Genomic DNA, 17318 nt, shown 5'->3' on the forward strand with positions numbered 1-17318 from the left:
GTATATGGAACCGTCCTGACTCACACAGTGGTTTATTTAACTAAGGTAAACCATTAGAGTGACTATTTCAATTTTTATTGCGCGCTTGTGTTCTTAAATTAGATAATAATAATTAGGATTATTATAAGAACCAAGTGGGAGACTGTTGGAATTAATTGCTTGCTCGACAAGTAAGTACCCTATTAATTGTGGTTCATATAACAATCCCAATCTAATAAGGATTATAATTGATATAGTCGTAATAATAAAATGATTTTGGTTAGTTTTCTAGTTTATATCTACTATGATGGACGGTAGAGATTAAAGAGATTATAATGGGAAATTTGGTCATCTCTCTTCCTATAAATATGTAGGCTTATTCCATTTTAAACCTACAGACACACAAAATACACTTTAAGAAATTGATTTATAGAATAAGGGAGAGAAGCATGAATTTCAGTTCTCAGGATTTTGAGAGCAACTCGTCGTCAATTGTTATTCCGCATTTAAATACCGAGTCTCATGGATCAAGGTATGCATTTTATGATTAATTGAATTTTCATCTTAAGTAATTGTGAGAGTCATGAAGTTCTAGGTCTTAGATTTATAGATTGAGTCTAATGATTTACCCAATATAAAGTTTACAAAAAATAGAATGCCACGAGTCCCTTTGTTAATGTACTTTTAATAGATCAAATGCATACACATTCGAACTTGATGAGGTAGGACAGATTTCTATAATCTATGCCTTATCCTTTGGACATGCACTCATCAATGCCTATTTCTAATGATAGCCTAGCTCCAACTTTAAAAATACATATAGCACTATTAAAGGATATATCCACTGGTACATTTCTTTTTTCTACCCGATCTCCATTAACAGCAAAACCTCAAACTTCCACGTCTCTTACATGCCTGCACTTTCCAAGTAAAATGGCAACTTGTCATCTTCTCCTCCCCTCTTTATTTGTTCCTCTTAGGTGTTTCAGTGAATTCAATCTATGAAGTGCCTACTTTACATTAGTGTGTTATAATTAAACCCAGATAATTGAAGGCCAAATATATATCCAAGCAAAACCAGCTGTGTGCATGTATATAAAAAGATTCGACTATCGAGCCGTTATTTGAAGGATACGTTACGAGGTCTCACTCTTTATCTAGTTTATTGATGCGAACTATTCACTTTTCTGTCTTTATTTATGGATTGTCTTCGAAAAAGTTAACCGTTTAACCATTTAATTAAATACTTATTATTGTAAGTCACGGTTCACGAATTAAAAGTTTGAAAAGAAAATAATTTTATTCATATGTTTGATAAGCTAGTGCAGCTAGCATTGAGAAAATAATTTCTGCTTCATAAGAAAGTGATTTCCCGAAAAAAGAAAAATTAAAGCCCTCTAGTCAACTCGGAATTCATTTTTCTTTTTTTATGGGAAAACATTAATTATGACTTTTCAAGACTAAATTACCTCTATTAAAAGTTAAAAATTGAACACTATTTATTTCCTATTATTGCACAAATCAAATATGAGAAAAAAAATATAAAAAATATTTCCTAGTTACTTCTCAATATTACCAAATATAGAGATATATGAGAATATTGTATTTCCTTCCCCTTAGAAGATGCTTAGGAATTAATTTCCTAAGAGTTTCATTCTTCGGACCAAACAGAGCCTCAGTGTTTAACAAAAATTGTGTTTGTCTATCTATTTTTAATAGAATTAAATACCTCAATATACATATATATACATGGCCCTTTCTGTTGAAGTATACATCATCTTAAACATGATAAAGTGTGACTTATGAGACCCATTCCGCATTGTAATTTAATGATCGAAACTGTTTGTTTTCTAAATCTATATATACGAATCATCCTTACAAAAAATTAGATAAATCATAAATCATTTACCCATTAAGTTAAAGAACCATTATTTTAAGTGTTTGCGGAATCACTATATTTGTCTATTTATTCTATCACAATTACATATTTTAATAGTTTCAATTTTACGCCTATATATATATTTATGTTGCTTATATATCTTGCGCAAGCAACTAATAAAAAGACAACTCTCTTACATCAATGTTTGACAAAAGTTTACAAACACACAAAATTGGCTCTCAAACACTACACTAAAGCCAGACCAAATTTATTCACCAATTCTCTATGGATAGCTCTGGCTCTGAACACCCAGTAAGTGTCCATGAAGATACTGAGAAGAACATGAGCCAACAAGAACCTTCCAGTTCCAGAGGTGGCTGGAGTGCTGCCATTTTCATCATCTGTAAGCTTCTTCCTCATCTCTAGCTACTTCTCCATCTTCTTAGAATTGTTTAATGAATTAGTCTCTTAAATTTGTTTTTTCTACTTTATTTGGTTTTGCTTGTTTTTGCAGTTGTTGAAATGGCAGAGAGATTTGCTTACTATGGCATGGCTGGTAACCTCATCACATACCTCACAAATGAACTCCACCAATCCATCCCCTCTGCTGCAAAGAATGTCAACACTTGGGTTGGTGTCTCATCTCTGCTCCCAATCCTCGGAGCCTTCATAGCTGATGCCTTTCTTGGTCGATTCAACACCATCTTTATCGCCTCCATCATTTATTGTATGGTCAGTACAAACTCATACCTCATTAATTAATTAACCTTCTAATTTCAAATCCGGATGTCAATAAAACTCTACATACCACATCTCTAATAGAAATAAATAAGTGTGACACGCAGTATAGAAAATGTGATACATCTAATATTACTCTAACTTTGCATGTCTACGCAGGGAATGATTATGTTAACCATAACAGTTTCAATTATTCCACTGCATGTCCGGAGCACAATGTTCTTTGTATCGCTTTACATATTGTCAATTGGCCTAGGTGGGCACAAACCATGTGTACAAACCTTCGCGGCGGACCAGTTTGGCGAGGACTCGCCGGAACAGAGAAAGGCTAAGAGCTCATTCTTCAACTGGTGGTACTTGGGGATTATAGTAGGCGCCTCCACTGCCATTTTGGTAGTCATATATGTGCAGGTCAATACACTTCTTCCCTAAAATACATAAAGTTAGCCAGTCTTCATATTTACACACACAAATGTTTCTCTTTTTTTTTTCTTTTTTCTTTTTTTCTGAAACTTCAGCCACATCAAATTCAAATTCCTTTCAGCCTTAGTGTTTAGTTCAATGGTTTATTGGAAATAATTTTGTCCAACTTTCTATATGTGTGGGACTATCACAAGAAGAGTGTTGGATACACAATTATTTGTGCGTCCCACTAGCACTATTGACTGCACCTATAGATAGAGAGAAGCTGTTTTGGCCCACCTACACATTGCTTTAGTGAGAATATTGGAATGCTGAAAAACCCAAATCCCAAAATGTGTGTGTGAATGTGGTTTGTGTTGCATGTAGGATAATGTTGGGTGGGCAGCAGGGTTTGGAATAATGACAGGGGCAATGGCGGTGGCATTGGGTCTGTTTCTGTTGGGTGCCAAGAGGTACAGAAAGCAGGGACCGCTGGGCAGTCCCTTCACCATGGTGGCTCAAGTGCTTGTAGCGGCAGCAAGGAAGAGGCGTGTGAATGCGACAACTGATGATTTGGGTGTGAATTATAGAGATGACAATGAATATGTCCAAGACAAGAGTCAACACCTTACTTCGACTAGGACCTTGGTACATACCAATCAATTCAGGTAATGATAACAGGCCACCATAATCCAAGCCTTATCTTATCTTTGTATAATGTTTATATACATAACACTGCATAAGTATAACTTGTCCACTGCCACTACCACATACTTTTGGTTATATTATAATATGTTTTTTTTTTTTTTTTTTTAAGATTATGTAAATTGAAATTGAACTTTATGTCAGCATGCGTCATAGCTTCTCCCTAACTTTATACTAATATCTAAATTTTGAGTGTTGCTATTTAGACCATATTTGCATTTGTGGGGGAAAAGTCTTTTTGAATCTCTTGAAGAAAATTTAAAGATATTAGGGATTATACCTTAAATTTAATGAGAAAAAAATTAACTTTATGGGGTCAATTGATAACTAATGGTGCATGTGAATCTGCCATTATAAGCTGAATCATAGAGGCGAGGTCTATTTATACAGATGGGGCATGAACTCATGATAAAATATGAACATTGGAATCTCATTTAGTATATTTCATAGGGTGCAAAGACCTGCATTTACACAAGAGTTCATATATAGCTAGGTAAGGTATATATATACACAAGGGAATTAAGGGATGTGATGGGAGTTAAACAAGGAATGTGATGGGAGGTGATAAGGGGTAACAGGTTACACTTCTATAAGTGACAAGGTTACTAAATGTGGTACAAATAGTTTTTCTCTTATATTTTTATTTACATCATTAACATATAAGACCAACATGATTTGTCTTACTAGTTTTGATTGTGTACCTTTTTTTTCTTAGATGTTTATTTATGATCTGTTTCCCTTCCCTTTGCTGCTATGATTTGTCTTTAGATGTTTGGACAAGGCAATGATGATTGACCACCTGGATGCTTCAAGCCAGACCAGAAATCCTTGGAGATTATGCTCACTAAATGAAGTAGAACAAGTAAAGCTCCTCCTACGCCTCTTTCCCATATGGATGTGTTGCTTAATGTTTGCTGTAGTCCAATCCCTTGTTCAGACCTTCTTCACCAAGCAAGGAAGCACAATGATCCGATCAATCGGTGCAAACTTTAAGTTTCCCCAAGCATCACTTCAAATCTTCGTCGGCCTCACAATTATAGTTGTCATTCCAATCTATGACCGTGTTTTTGTCCCAACAGCTCGAAAGTTCACCGGACACTCCTCAGGCATCACCATCCTACAAAGAATGGGGACAGGCCTATTTCTATCAATAATCAGTATGGCTGTGTCAGCTCTGGTAGAAGCCAAAAGGGTCAGCATTGTAAGAGACCACAACCTCCTGGACAACCCCAAAGCAATAGTACCAATGAGAGTGTGGTGGTTAATTCCACAGTACATGATATGTGGTTTATCCGATGCATTTACATTTGTTGGAATCCAAGAATTGTTCTATGATCAAATGCCGGAGGCAATGAGAAGCATGGGAGCAGCATCATACCTCAGCGTCGTTGGCGTTGGAAACTTCGTAAGCAGTGGTATAATAACTGTGGTGCAAGAAATTAGCTCAAAGTATGGTGAAAAATGGCTAAGTGACAACATCAATCGCGCCCATCTCGATTACTTTTATTGGGTAATTGCAGCTTTGAGCACTTTAAATCTGTGCGTTTACATGTGGATCGCCAGAGGTTTTGTGTACAAACAATTTGAAGCAGAAGAAACAAATAAGGAGACAGAGCTGACTTAACCTGCATGATCAAGAGGTAATGCTAATGGCCTTTCTTGCAATATAGTTCCTTATAATTAAGGTCTTCCCATACAGAAGTGGTACAGAAATTAAGATGCTTGTGCTCATTTTGTGTTTTATATATAACGGCTTTTGTAGAATATGGTAGAAGCCTCTCTGCCTCTTTACATCTCTTCCAACATATTTCACACATCTGGATTCAGCTATAAAAAATTTAGGAACCAAACTGTTTGGTTTGTACTCACAAAACATGAGAAAATGATAAGCTGTCTTTGTATATGTTGGTCCATTGACATAGTAACAAATACATACAGGGAAATAGTTCAAATAATATCAAGGGAAAGAAAGATAAATCAGTCCAAAATTAATCCAAGGATCTTTAATCAAATTAATTTGATTTTGATCCCCATGGTTATGACAATCCTTAATCAAATACTCTTGATCTCAGGGCAAATTCTAATCAGCCTTTGCTTTTTTTGTTGGATTATTTGATTTTGTAAGTTTCTTTCAATGACTTAAATTTGTTCATCATCCTTGTATGGTAAAACAGAGAATCCAGAAGAAAAAGCTTCCTGAAACTTATCCTCCAGATTCTTCAGCTCAGCTTCTGACAAGTTAACAGTTCTAGAATTTTTTGTATTAACCCACCATTGGCAAATTTTTAATCATACCCATCTACAACTGTATTGCAGCCTCTCTACTGCACAAAGAAGAGGATTTTATTCCTGATTGTATTGGATTTTATTCAAGTAATGAAAGAATTGCTTTTGAATTTTTGTCTGCAATGGATAATCTTTGAATTCTTCATCACGGTATCAGAGTCTAAAACACCTCACAATGATCCATGTTACACAGATCCAAGAATGGACAAAGTCTCTCAAACATTTCCTCTTCTTCATAAATTCAAGACCCACTTCTTGAAATTAGCATATGCCTGTTTCAAAGGATCATTACAACTTACATACAAGAAGAAAATTGGATTCCCCCACTGCAGTAAATAATTTAGGGCCCATTTGCTAACATTTTTGCTTTTAGTTATTGTTTTTGATCAAAGATCAAGGAGAAAAGCTGAGAGGATAGTGAGGGAGGAGATAATAAATGTAAGTGGATAGGAAAAAATGTCTATGAAATGAAAGCTAAAACATTATGAATTTGTTTTATGCATTCTCCTTCATTTCTTCATCACTTCTTTCATCTCTCGTCTCTCATATTTCTCTCTCCTTTGCCCTATATTTCTCCCATATATTTTCTCTCAATCTCTTTAACAAAAGAAAGACTGAAAACCAAAAATGAAAACATTACTAAACAGACCTCTAGTCACTGCTGTCATTAAATTGAACACTCTCCGGATATGCAGCCAAAATATCGACTCCTGGGCACTTACATCCGGCTTAATAATTTCAGTGAAAATTACACTCGGTCCACGTGAAGAGAAGGAAACAACAATAGGGGCTGAAGGACCTTTTATGACTTCCCTTCTTAATATGCATGCTCGAGGTCTCTCTCAAAAAACTGGAGAAGCTTGTAGCCTGTAATATCATTTATATACGTTGGTACATGAATATGGCAACAAAGATCGACCATGAGATATGTATATCGATCGAGGGAACTAAGTACAAAATTAGTCAAAGAATCCTTAATCAAATATTGTTTATGATCTCCATGGTTTTGTGTTATGCCAATTCTTAAGCAAATCCCCTTGATCTCTGGTCAAATTCTCATCAGCCTCTGTTGATTTTGATAAGTTACTTTCAATGGCATAATTTTATTTTTCTATCCAAAATTTTATGCAATGGTCCTGAAAAAGCTATCTCTAATTATAAGTTTCTTTCAACCTCAACCCCAAACTCAAATTCTTGAACTGTAAACTTGTGACTCCCGTAGAAAAAACTTCTGGAAGCTGGTAACAGCCTATCCTTTAGACTCTCTGCTATATTAAAAAACAAAGAGGAGCTTATTCCTGATAGAATTGGATTTTATTCACGAAATTAAAGAATTTCTTTTGCATTTCTGTCTGCTGTGAATAAGCTTTGAATTCTTCATCGCAGCATCAGAGCCTAAAACACCACACAGTGATTTATGTTACACAGATTCAACAATGCACAAAGTCTCTAAACATTTCCTCTTCCACATTAAATCCAAGACCACTGCCCACTATTTCCATAACATTAAGGCTGCAAGGTTTGACTCTATTTATTTCAGAAACTTAACTAACCATTTTGTCAAATGGGTACACTGTTTATGTGCATTGTGATTAAGTTGGTACAATGTTTATGAGAATTGGACTTCTAACGGTATGAGTTTCATCTGACCAAACCAGCGACGCAGACACATGTGATTCACCTGGCAAACCTTTTCCAACAACGGTGACATCGAAGGTTTTCTCCTCATTCAAGGACTTGAAGGAAAGAACATCAGGCACCACACTGATGCTAACCTTTGAATTTGGCAAGATTTTGGCCTTGTAAGTGGAGTTTGCAAGGCCAACATTTTTAACTCTTCTATGAAATGTAACCGAAAAAGATTTCACACCTAAAACGTTAGCTGCCAGTGAAGGGTAATTGTGATCCTTTGGCGATCCTTTGTCAGAGACTGTGGGGCAAGTGCTGTTGTCTCCTGATATAAGTCTAACTTTGGTCTGATCAAACACCATGCAGAGCAACTTTATGTAATCTTCTTTAGAAGAATCATACAGAAGCCCCGGGTTTATAGCTTTTACTGGATCAATATGTCCAGATCCATAAGCAAATTCACCAGGGGAAGTGTTGGTATCATTCATGGACCATGCTGTGGTCATGATAGCTGATTTGATGGCTGCTGGAGACCAATCAGGGTGGAATTCTTTAACATATGCAGCTATACCAGCAGCGTGGGGGCAAGCCATGGAGGTTCCAGACAATATATTGTATTTTACACGCCTCTTGTCAATATAGCTACTTGAGACAGTAGCAACCGGTGAATATGCAGCCAAAATATCAACCCCTGGGGCACTTATATCTGGCTTAATAATTTCAGGGAAAATTACACTCGGTCCACGGGACGAGAAGGAAGCAACAATAGGTGCAGAAGGATCTTTTATGATTTCACTTTTGAATATGCGCGCTCGAGGATCTTGAGTAGATTTCTTGTAGGACTGAACCACATTATAGTCTAGGTCGTTTAACACTAATGCAGGTAGTGGGAGAACAAGAGAAACATCAGCTGGTTGAAGTCCATTCTTTAAAATTGAACCAGTGGCATTATTATAATGGGCCGCAAGATATCCATAGACTTGATCACATAACACAATCTTTCCCTTGACTTTATGACTATCCAGACCAAGACAGTCTTTTCCATCTATCAGCGGATAACTCGTTTCATTCGATGTGAAAGAGTTCACCGAATTCCCAACTAGTGTCTTTCCATTTCCAAGAACAACCCTGTCAATAATACGGCGATCTATGCTACTTGCTGCAACTGAAAGTATCCATGGTACTCCACTTCCTACAGTATGACTTCTTGGACCCTCGTTGCCTGCAGAGTGAGAGGTTAGTACCCCTCTCTCCATTGCATGAAACGCACCAATTGCTATAACATCTTGATCAATTGGAATTTCAGAACGGCCTCCAAGTGAAATTGTAATGATGTCAACTCCATCAGCAATAGCATCATCAAAAGCAGCCAAGATATCCTCTGCTTTGCACCCGCTAACTTTGCAGACATTATATGCAGCAATTCTCGCAGAGGGAACTCCTCCTCTTGCAGTACCTTGTGCTAGTCCATAGAAGCTCGCATCCTTTACAGCGTTCCCTGCTGCCGTTGAGGCAGTGTGGGTTCCATGACCTTTTCCATCCCTTGCAGATTCTGATGATGAGTAAAACCGAGCTCCAATGATCTTGTTGTTGCAAGTGAAATTTTTGCCACCATTACAAACACCTTTCCACTTCTTGGGAGCAGGACCAAAACCTCCGTCTTTGAAGCTGTCCGATTCAGGCCAAATTCCACTGTCAATCACACCAACAATAACATCACTCTCGAAAATGGAATTTCGAACGACTTTCTGATGTTTGAAGCCCATAAAGTCCCAAGATCTTGTTGTGTGAAGTTGGTAAGTTGTGCTTGGAAAGACAGAGACCACTTCCTTCATGTTAGCAAGCTTTTCTCTTTCATTGTCGGTGAGCCTTGCAACAAATCCATTGAAACTCCTCTTGTAACTTCTTACCAACAGATTTGCAGCAGAACTGCTCTCGACGATTCGTTGTAGTAGACCAAGGTGGTGAGACAATGGTGAGTACAGATCACCATCAGGAAGTGATCCCAAGTACACAATATGAACCTTTCTATCTTCATGATCAATGGCTTTGCACAATAAGCTCATAGTGATTATGAGAACCGGGAGGAGAGCATAAGAAAACAGGAGTGCTCCATGCTTAGCCATTGTTTTAGATGCTGAAAAACTTAACTGGTGAAGAGTATTTTATACTGGGACTTCAGGGAACAAAATCTCATCTCCATTAATAAGCATCAAGAGTTTCTTTTCTTCCTTTTTGGTGCATTAATTTTTTGAATTGCAGACAAGGATCTGGGATTCATTATTACAGATAAACATCAAGATTTTGTTTCATTACATGGGATTCATTATTAAAGTCTCTACATGTCTTTGAATGTTGGATGAAAAAAAAATACAAATATCCTTGGTCCTTCTGTTTTTACCAGCTCCATAGTCCTTCATTACTGAATTCATTTGTACTCAAAAGTAAGCAAATTCAAGGTTTTTTTCAAGAAATTTAGAAATTATTCAGGTCGGAATTAAAGCTAAGAAATGATTTTTTCTCCTTTCTCTCCCGTCCTTTTTTCTCGCTCTCCTTTTCTCTCCTTTCTTCAAATCTCATTTAATGAATATCCCCAATAATTTTAAATCCTCACGATAATAATTTATGTTATAGGAATGTGATTTTAAAGTTTATGATCTTCATAGTATTAATAACTTTTCATTTTGTTCTTTTTGTTCCTTTCATAAATCATGCTCGAAACAACGCAAAGAGAGACCTTCCTATCAAATATGAAACGGATTTGCCCTTAAAAAGTTGACGGATTTCTATCAAACCCAACCCTTAAGGGCACATACATAGTTGGGTTTAACGGATGTGCTCTTATAAATTAAGTTGGTCATGCACATGTGCTTTACGTGACCATATTTAATGGAATTCCTAACCTAATTGGACGTGGGGGCCACATTGATGTGCGAAGAAAAAGTTTGTGGACCACATTGATCGAATTGAAAGGTTAGGGGTCACGTTGATGATCAAGGCATAGGGTAGGGGCCATTGGTGATAAAAAGCCTTACAACTAATTAAATCCTTACTATGTTGCTAATATCAATTAAAAATCACAACAACTCATGAAATATCAGCCAAATTTACATTCGAAAATCATTAAGATATCACCCTATTCAACCAATACAACATTAACATTGTTACAGTATGACATGAAATTTCTTGTGTATTTTGCTTATATTACGATTTTGTGCAAGACTGATCCAAGTTGGTTATTTATTTTTCAATCCTAAAGATCAAAGATGCACTCTCCTCACTGTTTAGCGTAGGGTTGCCCATTGGTCGTTTGGGTTAGGTAATGGGGCTTACCAAAACCAAAAAAAAAATTTCGGTATTTTTTAGTTCGGTTTTTTTTGTTTCTAATACTTTCAGTTTAGTTTCGGTTTATTTTCAGTATATCTTCGGTTCATTTTTCGATTTAATTATAATAATACTAATTATATGTAACGACCCGACCCAAAGTTGACTTTTAAAAATAATGGACTTTCGTCTTTGACTTTGGGCACGTTGAAAAGGTCTCGAGTCCACGAGTTCGTAGACACGCGGCACGCGTCAATCAGAGTTACGGTTTGAAAGATATGGGCGTTTGAAGCGAGGGGCAATTTCGTAAAATGGACAAATTGGGTTTAAAAATTTAATTTTTCTAGAAGTTTCTCTTTCTTTCTAGAATATTCTCTCTCTCATTATATACATCTCTCTCCCCGCACTCTCTCTCTCCTCTCCCCCGTGCCAGTCTCTCTCGCCCCTCACCCTCGCCGCGCCTGTCACCGGCGCGTGACGGCGCGTCCGACGGCGGCTGGGCTCGGGTTTTGGCCTGCCGCCATCGCCTCCCTCCTCTCTCTCTCCCTATGGACTCCATTCCACCGGCCGATCACCCACGACGGAGAAACGACACAAAACAGGGCCGAGCCACCCCGCCGGCGATCTGTGTTTTTCGACGGAGTTGCGGCGCCGGACCACCTGGGTTCTCTTCCCCAGGCCACGGCGAGTCTGCCCATGACCTTCCCTCACGACGGTGACGCTCCACGACGACGATTCGACGCCACAAGGGTTGCGGCTGCACCACCGTGATTCCACTGTTCCGGCAGAAATTGGATGGCCGGACCTACTGGGCTTTGTTGCCCTCGTCATGGTGGGTTCAACCATGGTCTCCGTTCATCCATACGAGGCTCCACGACGGAGCAATGAGCTCAGGAAGCCAAGCCAGCCGCCGGCTTCCGCCGCCGATTCCGGTGTTTCCGGCGATAATTGGCCATCGATCCAGTTACGAGAAATGATCCTCTAGGTATGGGCTTTCCTCCCCCTTGTTATTGCGTGTCAATTTTGAGAATCTAAAGATTTGAAATTTTAGGGCTTGTACCCATTTCGGGTTTATCTTGAATTGAGCATGTTTGAATAATTTCTGAGTTGTTTTTCGTCCAATTGAAGTGCCTAGGCTGTTTGGGGTTGATTTTTAGTCGAAAAACAATAATCTTTTTAGGATCTGTCGCCGCTGCCACCACTGCCTCCGCCACTGGTGGCGGCGGGTCAGCGGTCGTTTGGCTCACGGTGCCCACATTGAACTTCTAGGAGATCCTTGGAGGTTGTTTGGCGAGTTCTGTGAAATCTCCGTGTTGTTTAAGGTCGGGCAGCCACTGTGTGTGGTGGCGGCCGCCCGTTTTGGATGTTAAGCAACTAGTTGTGAATTTGGTATATATATTTAAGTTGGTTGTCTGGTCTTAACAGGTACTTGGGCTCGGGAAATCTCATTCACGATGCCGTTATGCTGCCGGATTTGGTATCCGAGTAATGGCACCGTGAAGGGTATTTCGGTCTTTTACGTAGTTAAAGTGTGAGTGAAACGTATCAGACTTTTAATGTAGAGTACCGTTAATAAATCGTCGGTTTGTGTGAATTGATGCTTTATGTTAGAGGAGACTAAGTATAGGATTTAGATTATGAGAAGGAATTGATGAGGATTTGAGGCTAAGGAATTAATTGGGAATTATAGAATTGCTTTGAGGATAATCGATGAATTAGAGAAAGGAGTGTTCATTGTCGAGGTTAGTGAATGATGATTAGGCAGTTATTATACAAAACGATCAAATTAATTAATAAGGAAATGCTAGTATGGTTTGAGTGACTGACAAGTGATGGGTCGTGAGTAGGAGTCAACTTCGGAAAAGATTTGGTGTATTTTAGACAAAACAGTAAGGGTTGATGATAAAGCCTATGTAGATGTGAGACTGAAAAGAAATACAAGAGGAGTTATATTGTGAAACAAGGATAGTTATGAGATGGTTTGGGAATGTTGTGATTGAGGTTGTGCGGGAATACCTGCCTGCCCGTGCATCGATTCGCTCTGTACGGGAAGTGGCGAGCATAGATACCTGCCTGCTCGTGCATTGATACGCTCTGCACGAGAAGTGGCGAGCATAGTTACCTGCCTGCTCGTGCATTGATACACTCTGCACGAGAAGTGGCGAGCATTCCTGCCTGCTCGTGTATAGATTCGCTCTGCACGAAAAGTGGCGAGCATTCCTGCCTGCTCGTGTATAGATTCGCTCTGCACGAGAAGTGGCGAGCATTCCTGCCTGCTCGTGTATAGATTCGCTCTGCACGAGAAGTGGCGAGCATTCCTGCCTGCTCGTGTATAGATTTGCTCTGCACGAGAAGTGGCGAGCATTCCTGCCTGCTCGTGTATAGATTCGCTCTGCACGAGAAGTGGCGAGCATACCTGCCTGCCCGTGCATTGATCCGCTCTGCACGGGAAGTGGCGAGCGATTTACAGTTTGTGGAGTATGAATTGTTCTTCAGAGGTCGATTTACAGTTTTGAGGGGATTGAGAAATGGATCTGAGGAAGAGATTTTGAAAGTAGTTTGAAAGCTAGAGGATTTCAAAGAGCGACGCGAGTGAAATTAGATAGTCTATTTTGTTGCTTTGTGTGCTTGTGTGCATTCGTTTTCTAGGATTTGGTTTGGATAGGACTTGATAAAGTGTAGGCTTGAATCTTGAGAATGGACATTGATGAATGAATTATGCATTGAGGTTATGAGTTAGGAAGTGAACGATTCGAGATTGAGGTTAATAGTTGACGTCTAAGCATTTGATTTGTGGGATGATTATTATTTATTGATGGGATTTAAGATGTGAATTTGAGGAATTACATTTATCTTGATGCTTGGATATTTGTTGATGAATTTGTGATGTGATTGAGTAATTATAGATACTCTTGTGGATTATTTTAAGCATGGAAGTTGAGGGTTTTATTAAAGATAATTATTTTGTCTTTTATACGAGCTCTAGTGAGCTTACCAGGTTTGTTGTATAACCCGGTACACCATGGATGTGGTGTAGGATTTGTGTTTTACAGGTTAAGCAGGCTGAGGAAGCAGTGGGGAGAAGACGAGGCAGTGGGACCCACAAAGATTTATTTAATTGTTTTTACTCAGTGGTGTGTTTAAGATGTTTTTGACAGAATTATATTTACTTATGTTGTTGTGCATGGCTCAAAAGTGAGAGAAAACAGATTTAACAGTTTAATGTTCAGTATTTTTCATGGGCCCGAGGTTCGGGGTGTTTCATTATATACCAATATAAATTGTAATTTAATTAAATATGATGCATAACATATAATGTTTATTAGATATATATTTGCATGAGTAGTATTGACAGTTTAGTATATAGTACTGATGGGCCAATGACATTTCATCTAGAATCAAGACCATATTGCTACTTTGCTAATGTAGTTAGCTAGTGAAGCCTTTAAACAAAGTATCCTTTTCGGGTTTAGAATTCAGGAGATTTGAAATTAGTGAAGAAATCCAGAGGATTTGTTCTATCTCCTAAATAGTGCATACAGAAAAAACCTTTAATGTGAAAGAAATTGTGAGTTGATGGATATCCTGCAAGTAAACAGGGTGGATGTAATATAGTATATGGAAAAGGGTTGTCGTACCCACGAGGATTTTTAATTTAACTCAAAATTTAAATTCCTTATTTAGATCTAGTTAACTAAAATAAAATAAACAATAAACAATAAACACTTGAAAATTAAAAACAACCTTGAGAAGAGTATTGTGATGATTTATGATGAGAGCAATTAAAAACGAAAAATGCAAAGACAATGATTAACAATAGGTAAACTAATGAAGATAGAAGATTATGGTTTAACAATCAATTAGAGAGAGAACTAGGGATTTGGAATCAACCACAAGCAATCCAGTTTAGGTTTTAATACATTCAACAGATTCTTTTGATTCTTTAGATGAAAATTCTTGTATCTAAGTTCCTCTCAGACACTTAGACCATAGTTTTCCTTAAGTGCATGATTTTTTCCTTCTCAGGCAAATGTCGTATACCCTATCATGCAGTTTATCCTTTGTAGACACAAATTTAATATGTAAGATTCATTATGCTCTAGAAAATAATAAGAGAACTAGGCAAATCATTATTTTTTCTCAAGCAACAATATAATTTACCACACTCAACCACAATAAGCTAATTCAAATTATATTAATTTGACTTTAAATTTACTAGATGCAAAACCCTAAGGTACGCAGTCAAAGAACTTAACAAATAGCAACAATTAAAACAGTGATTAAGCATATATTCATCTAAAAGAAACTAGAAATCCGTCAAATAATATTAAAACCATATATAAATCATCATGATAGGGCATCATCCTAGCCCTAGAAAAAGAGTTAATTAGCTCCTCATGTTCAAAGAAAACATAATGAAAAATCTAGAAAGAGTTAATTAATTAGGGTACACCCATTTCTGAGGCCCAATTTGATATTACCTCATTCTTTTAATAAACACCCATTTTTGAATTTGTCACGTAGGATTATCTATTTTATGTTCAAATTAATGTCTTATTTCAAGTTATTGTCATAAAGTTTTTTTGTAATTAATTGTCATTAATTTATGAAGTTGAATATTAAGATTTTCCATTTCTGGTTTTCATTTTCAAATTTCAAAATAGGTCTAATCTTGTCCAATTTAGTGTATTACCATATAGAAGAAACGTCTTTTACTTATTGCAAACATCATTAAGCTTCCTTCTCACCTGTTCTCTAGGTTGCAATATTATAAAATTCAATGGAGGGTGCTATCATTGCAAGATGTCGTCTCGGCCAAAAACAATAGTTGTTCCACTTTTTTTCTCTAGGTAAGTAACTTATTATTTTGCTTTGGTTGTGTTTGTGGTTTCTTCGATCTTCTTCTTCTTCTTTGATCTTCCTTTTCTTTTATTTTTCTTCATCATCAATCTTCGATCTTCTTCTTCTCCCTCCCATCTTTTTCTTTGATCTTTTTTTTTTTTTTCAACACCAAGCCCTCCATGATTTTTGGTTTTATTTTTTTTCCACAATTTTCTACCTGAGTAAGAGGTGATGAAACCATTGGTATATATACCTCAAAAGGAGGTTGGATTTGGGGGGGATAGGTATCTTCTTCTTGACCTAAGTGATAGGTATATATCTTCTTATCTTTCTTCTTTTGTTTTATGTACGTCAGTCCAAGGTATTGGTATTTGTATTTATATATCTTAGTGCTAAATTTGTATTGTGATGGATTTGTTATATTTTTATTAGATATATATATATTTTTAACCCAAAGTGGAGGCTTACTGTATTCATTTTTTTAATCTATATTATAGGTATATTATATGTATATAGGGTGTTTAATTTTTTTGTATTTAAGTGTTTATATGTTGATGTGAATTGGATGCATATATGAATCATGAAATTTCAACAATAAAAAAATTCAAAATTAGGAATAATAAATGCCTCAAATAATGGATCTTTAAATATTGCTCAAATTGGAGCAATGGCATCTTTTGTAAATATCTACAAATTCATGCCTAAACTATTATCTGACGTGAAAAAAAAAATCATCACATACATTTATTTACCTACTGGGCCTACTCTAAAATGGAGTATTGAAAATGAAGGTATATCTAAAAGACTCATTTAGAAAACATGGAAAAACTTATGAACTACAATGATGGATGAAAGAACCCGATGATGGCAGCAGTTTCTTGTCTCTTTCACACGTTCAAAAAATCTCCTTTTTAAAGAACATACCCCTCCTTAAATAGGAACAAATCCTTCTCTTATTAGTTGAAACACACTTCCTTATTTGATTGGGTTTATCCATGTGATGAGTTGTCATTGATGATTTGGCATCTAAAAGCCCAACAAAAGTAGGCTCAGACCTTAGAAAATAAACCTGCATTCTTGTAGATACTTCCCAAATGCACGTGACATCAATGGGGCTCCAAGAATGAAATCTAAAAATAATAACTCTGCATATTCGCACAAAACCTTCTGCCTGACCTGTCTGTACTAAAATGGCAATAACTTTCTCTAGAAAAATGAAAATGATGAATCGTAAAATTCAACAGAAAGCTAACATCCGTATCTTTCCATCGGTATAAGGCTTATCATCTTGTTTGCTCCGATGAAGTGCAGTTTAATCCGAGAAGTTGGCTGATCTGCACAGGAATTTTTGCTCCGAAAGTGTCAGAGTGCCTTTTTTGCTTTGTTTTCTCTTCTTTGCTCTTCAACCCTATAAAAAACACAAAACTAAGTTAAACGAAACTAAATTCACCTAAAAACATAACAAGAATAGGAGTATAAAAATGTATGAATTATAATGGTCAGATCATGAGTTTTAATAATTTTAATTTTCAGG

General features: G+C 37.0%; 1 protein-coding gene and 1 pseudogene across 1 annotated transcript; one reads left to right on the plus strand and one right to left on the minus strand.

Moving 5' to 3' along the window:
* Positions 1-2134: 2134 nt before the first annotated feature.
* LOC147291905 (protein NRT1/ PTR FAMILY 5.4-like) lies at positions 2135-6013 on the plus strand. The gene is made up of 6 exons (XM_086237762.1): positions 2135-2261; positions 2373-2590; positions 2756-3007; positions 3386-3666; positions 4472-5343; positions 5878-6013. Exons 1-5 carry the CDS (start codon positions 2144-2146, stop codon positions 5325-5327), a joined length of 1725 nt encoding a protein of 574 aa, XP_086093888.1. The 5' UTR covers positions 2135-2143; the 3' UTR covers positions 5328-5343; positions 5878-6013.
* A 1568-nt stretch (positions 6014-7581) lies between these two features.
* On the minus strand, positions 7582-9744 carry LOC147291906 (subtilisin-like protease SBT4.4 pseudogene; annotated as a pseudogene).
* Positions 9745-17318: the final 7574 nt, after the last annotated feature.

The sequence above is a fragment of the Dryas octopetala genome, chromosome 3 (assembly GCF_963921425.1).
Source record: "Dryas octopetala chromosome 3, drDryOcto1.1, whole genome shotgun sequence".
NCBI classification, from domain to species: Eukaryota; Viridiplantae; Streptophyta; class Magnoliopsida; order Rosales; family Rosaceae; genus Dryas; species Dryas octopetala.